The 4,449-nt window shown below is 51.9% G+C and overlaps 1 protein-coding gene across 2 annotated transcripts in view; it reads right to left on the reverse strand.

Annotated features, from left to right (window-relative positions):
- Positions 1-27: 27 nt before the first annotated feature.
- cep43 (centrosomal protein 43) overlaps positions 28-4,449 on the reverse strand; it is a 16,604-nt gene continuing 12,182 nt past the window's right edge. The window contains exons 9-17 of one of the 2 annotated variants that reach the window (XM_055149165.1): positions 4,043-4,311; positions 3,173-3,226; positions 2,722-2,757; positions 2,507-2,574; positions 2,007-2,072; positions 1,753-1,786; positions 853-916; positions 173-259; positions 28-86 (exon numbers count right to left, since the gene is read on the reverse strand). In XM_055149165.1, the coding sequence (XP_055005140.1) occupies positions 185-259; positions 853-916; positions 1,753-1,786; positions 2,007-2,072; positions 2,507-2,574; positions 2,722-2,757; positions 3,173-3,226; positions 4,043-4,311 (666 nt within the window). In that variant the 3' untranslated portion in view covers positions 28-86; positions 173-184. The remainder of the gene's footprint in view (positions 87-172; positions 260-852; positions 917-1,752; positions 1,787-2,006; positions 2,073-2,506; positions 2,575-2,721; positions 2,758-3,172; positions 3,227-4,042; positions 4,312-4,449) is intronic. The other variant, XM_055149166.1, reaches the window with a different exon arrangement.

Here is a 4,449-nt window from a genome sequence, read left to right on the forward strand (position 1 = left end):
GCCAGAGGCGGCCCAGACCTGGTCCAGACCGTCCAGACCCGGTCCAGAGGCGGCCCAAACCCGGTCCAGACCCGGTCCAGAGGCGGCCCAGACCTGGTCCAGACCCGGTCCAGGGCCCCAGACCGGCCGACCGGTCCAGACCCGGTCCAGAGGCCGGCCCAGAGGTCCAGGTTCCAGAGGTGGTCTATGGGACGTCCTCCATGTAGTCTGCTGTGTGACTGAGCTGAGACACACTCAGGTCCTGTGTCGTCTCATCAAACTGTGAAAAACAAAACAAACACAAGTCAAACATCCACAGGTGAAACACACACCGCTCCTACAGGGGGCGCTGTTTAGAATCTGAGTGCAGTGGGGGCGGGGCTAGGTGGGAGGGGCAGTGCAGTGGGGGGGGGCTAGGTGGGGTGGCAGTGCAGTGGGGCGGGCTAGGTGGGAGGGATGGGCAATTATTTTTAGGATTAGAAACAGAAAATATTGTAGATGCCAAAATGCTTAACTCAGATCGGCAGAGTACGAATTGTATTTCTTTATAAAAAAAAAAAAAAAAAAAAACAAAAAGCGGTAAATAGTTTTGACGAGCTGAGAAGAGTTGACGTTCTGACTCAGCGATGAAGTGAAGCGGACGAACAAAAAACGTAAACAAAACTAAATAAATCAATAAAAGCAGCGCAGTTTTGGTCCAGGCCTGAGCTCAAATGATCAAATATGTTTGTTTTTTTTGTTTTTTTTGTGATTCCAAATGAGCTTAAAGGGGCCGGACAGAGTCGACCAGAGGACCGAGTGTGGACCCGGTCTGGTCTGGTCTGGGGGAGGGGCTGTGCAGTGGGGGCGGGGCTAGGTGGGAGGGGGGTTCACCTTGTCACTGGGCTCTGGTCCCTCGATGGAAACTTCCTCAATCTCCTCCCCAATGCTCAGCTCACTGTGAGAGAAAGAGAGAAGAGAAAGAAGAGAAAGAAGAGAGGGTGAGGAGGAGTGAGGAGAAGAGGAGAGAGGGAGGAGGAAGAGGAGAGAGGGAGGAGAAAGAGGAGAGAGGGAGGGAGAAGAGGAGAGAGGGAGGAGAAGAGGAGAGAAGAGGGAGAGAGGAGAGGAGAGAGAGGAGAGAGAGAGAGGAGGAGGAAGAGGAGGAGGAGAGAGGAGGAGGAGAGAGGAGGAGAAGAGGAGGAGAGAGAGGAGGAGAGAGGAGAGAGGAGAGGAGGAGAGGAGAGGAGAGAGAGAGAGAGAAGAGGGAGAGAGGAGGAGAAGAGAGAGAGAGAGAGAGAAGAGGAGAGAGGGAGGAGAAGAGGAGAGAGAGGGAGGAAGAGGAGAGAGAGAGGAGGAGAGGAGGAGAGAGGAGGAGAGGAGAGGGAGAGAGGAGAGAGAAGAGGAGGAGAGGAGAAGGAGGGAGAGGAGAGGAGAGAGGGAGGGAAGAGGAGAGAGGGAGAAGAGGAGAGAGGGAGGAGGAAGAGGAGAGAGAGGAAGAAGAGGAGGAGAGGAGAGAGAAGAGAGGAGGGAGGAGAAGAAAGGGAAGAGGAGGAGAAATGAGGAAGAGGAGAGAGGGAGGAGAAGAAGAGAGAGAGGAGGAGAGAGGAGAGAGGGAGGAGAAGAGGAGAGAGGGAGGAGAAGAGAGGAAGAGGAGAGAGGGAGGAGAAGAGGAGAGAGGGAGGAGAAGAGGAGAGAGGGAGGAGAAGAGAGAGGAGGAAGAGAGAGAGAGGGAGGAGAAGAGGAGAGAGGGAGGAGAAGAGGAGAGAGGGAGGAGAAGAGGAGGAGGGGTCTGACCTGTTAAAATCGTCGTCATACTCCACATCTTCATCTGGAAAACACAAAACTCTGTTACAGATCCGGTCTAGACCCGGTCCAGTCCGGGTCCAGACCCTGTCCAGTCCCGGTCCAGTCCGGGTCCAGACCCGTCCAGTCCAGTCCCGGGTTCCAGTCCCGGTCCAGTCCGGGTCCAGACCCGGTCCAGTCCAGTCCCGGTCCAGTCCGGTCCAGTCCCTGTCCAGACCCGGTCCAGTCTCGGTCCAGGATCTTACCTAAACGAGATCCACTTCTGTCGCTCAGAGGCCTGGAGTCCTTTGGTCCTTTTACTTTTGACACTCCTGGAAAATAATAAAACAAGATCTAAACCAGGTCTAAACCAGGGTCTAAACCAGGACTAAACCAAGTCTAAACCAGGACTAAACCAGGACTAAACCAGGGGACTAAAACCAGGACTAAACCAAGTCTAAACCAGGGACTAAACCAGGACTAAACCAGGAAACCAGTCTAAACCAGGACTAAACCAGGACTAAACCAGGACTAAACCAGTCTAAAACCAAGTCTAAACCAGGACTAAACCAAGTCTAAACCAGACTAAACCAGGACTAAACCAGGTCTAAACCAGGACTAAACCAGGACTAAACCAGGACTAAACCAGGACTAAACCAGGACTAAACCAAGTCTAAACCAGGACTAAACCAGGACTAAACCAAGTCTAAACCAGGACTAAACCAGGACCGGGTAAACCAGGTCTAAACCAGGTTTCAGGACTGACCTGTGCGACTTGGTTCTGAGGAGCTGCTTCGTCCCAGAGACAGAGACGGGACCGGACTCTCGGGTTTCCTAGAAAAGATTAAAACCGGATCAGACCCAGACCAGGACCTAGACCAGGACCTAGACCAGGACCCAGACCAGGACCCAGATAAAACCACACAGAAAAGAAAAGAAAAGAACTTGAGAGTTTGGAGAAAAGAGAGAAAAAAATCTCACCTGACGTCATCTGCAGGAGCCCCGAGAACAGACAGACTACCACAGAAGAGGAGAGAACGAGAAGAGAGGAGAGAGGAGAGGAGGAGAGGAGGAGAGGTGGAGAGAGAGGAGAGGAGAGGAGAGAGGAGGAGAGGAGAGAGGAGAGGAGAGAGAGAGAGAGAGGAGGAGGAGGAGGAGAGAGGAGAGAGAGAGGAGAGGAGGAGAGAGGAGAGAGAGAGGAGGAGGAGGAGGAGAGAGGAGGAGGAGGAGGAGAGAGGAGGAGGAGGAGAGGAGGAGAGAGAGAGAGGAGAGAGGAGGAGAGGAGGAGGAGAGGAGGAGGAGGAGGAGGAGGAGAGAGGAGAGGAGGAGAGAGAGGAGGAGGAGAGGAGGAGGAGAGGAAGAGGAAAAAAAGGAGAGGAGGTTAGGTGCAAAGTGAAGTCTGAACGCAGGAATGTGATTGGACGAGACTCACTCGCTCAAACTCTTGTCCCGCCTCAAAACCAGAACAGGACCAGAATCTTCAGAGCTGAGAGACAGAAGGAAACCAGGACTAGACCAGGACTAGGACCAGGACAGGACCAGGACTAGACCAGGACTAGACCAGGACTAGACCAGGACTAGACCAGGACTAGGGTAAGAAGGTAGGTGAAGGAAAAAGGCTGTAACCGGGACTAAACCAGGTCTAAACCAGGTCTAAACCAGGATGAAGGTAGGCTGGAGGAGTTCAGAGTTAGGAGATGGGGGTAGGAAGTTGGAAGTAGGAGTTAGGAGGTAGGAGGTAGATTTTAGGAGTTAGGAAGTAGGTTTTAGGAGGTAAGAGTTAGGACTTAGGGGGTAGGAGGTAGGACTCACCAGCTGTAGGTTTTAGGGGGTAGGAGGTAGGAGTTAGGTTTTTAGGAGGTAGGATTCACCAGCCGTAGGTTTTAAGGGTAGGAGTAGGAGTTAGAAGGTAGTCACCAGCCATAGGTTTTAGGAGGTAGGATTAGGGGTAGTTTTTAGGGGGTAGGAGTTAGGAGTTAGGTTTTAGGGGGAGGACTCACCAGGCATAGGTTTTAGGGGTAGGAGGTAGGAGTTAGGAGGTAGGACTCACCAGCCATAGGTTTTAGGGGGTAGGAGTTAGGAGGTAGTTTCCAGAGGGTAGGAGTTAGGCAGTAGGAGTTAGGAGTTAGGAGGTAGGAGGTAGGACTCACCAGCCGTAGGTTTTAAGGGGTAGGAGTTAGGAGTTAGGTTTTAGGAGGTAGGACTCACCAGCCATAGGTTTTAGGGGGTAGGAGTTAGGAGGTAGTTTTCCAGAGGGTAGGAGTTAGGCAGTAGGAGTTAGGAGTTAGGAGGTAGGACTCACCAGCCGTAGGTTTTCTGAGGCGCGGGCAGAGGATCGTCGAAAAACGAGTCTCCGTCGTCGACGTCGTCCAGGTCCAGGTCCCTCGGAGGTTCTGGGTTTACACCGAGCTCCTTCTTCAGACCAGAGTCCCGGGTCAGACCAGAGTCCCGGGTCAGACCAGAGTCCCGGGTCAGACCAGGGTCCAGACCCGAGTCCCCTTTGACCTCAGAGCCCAGAGTGTGTGGAGCAGAGGGTTTCTCCAAGTCTTGATCCTGTCCACACGCCTCCACCTGAGACACACACATACAGTGTATATATATATATATATATATATATATTATATATATATATATATATATATATATATATATATATATATATATATATATTATATATATATATATATATATAAAGTAGAATAATACTGT

Source organism: Boleophthalmus pectinirostris, unplaced genomic scaffold (genome assembly GCF_026225935.1).
Source record: "Boleophthalmus pectinirostris isolate CB_2022bp ecotype Guang Dong unplaced genomic scaffold, ASM2622593v1 HiC_scaffold_13, whole genome shotgun sequence".
Lineage (NCBI taxonomy): Eukaryota > Metazoa > Chordata > Actinopteri > Gobiiformes > Gobiidae > Boleophthalmus > Boleophthalmus pectinirostris.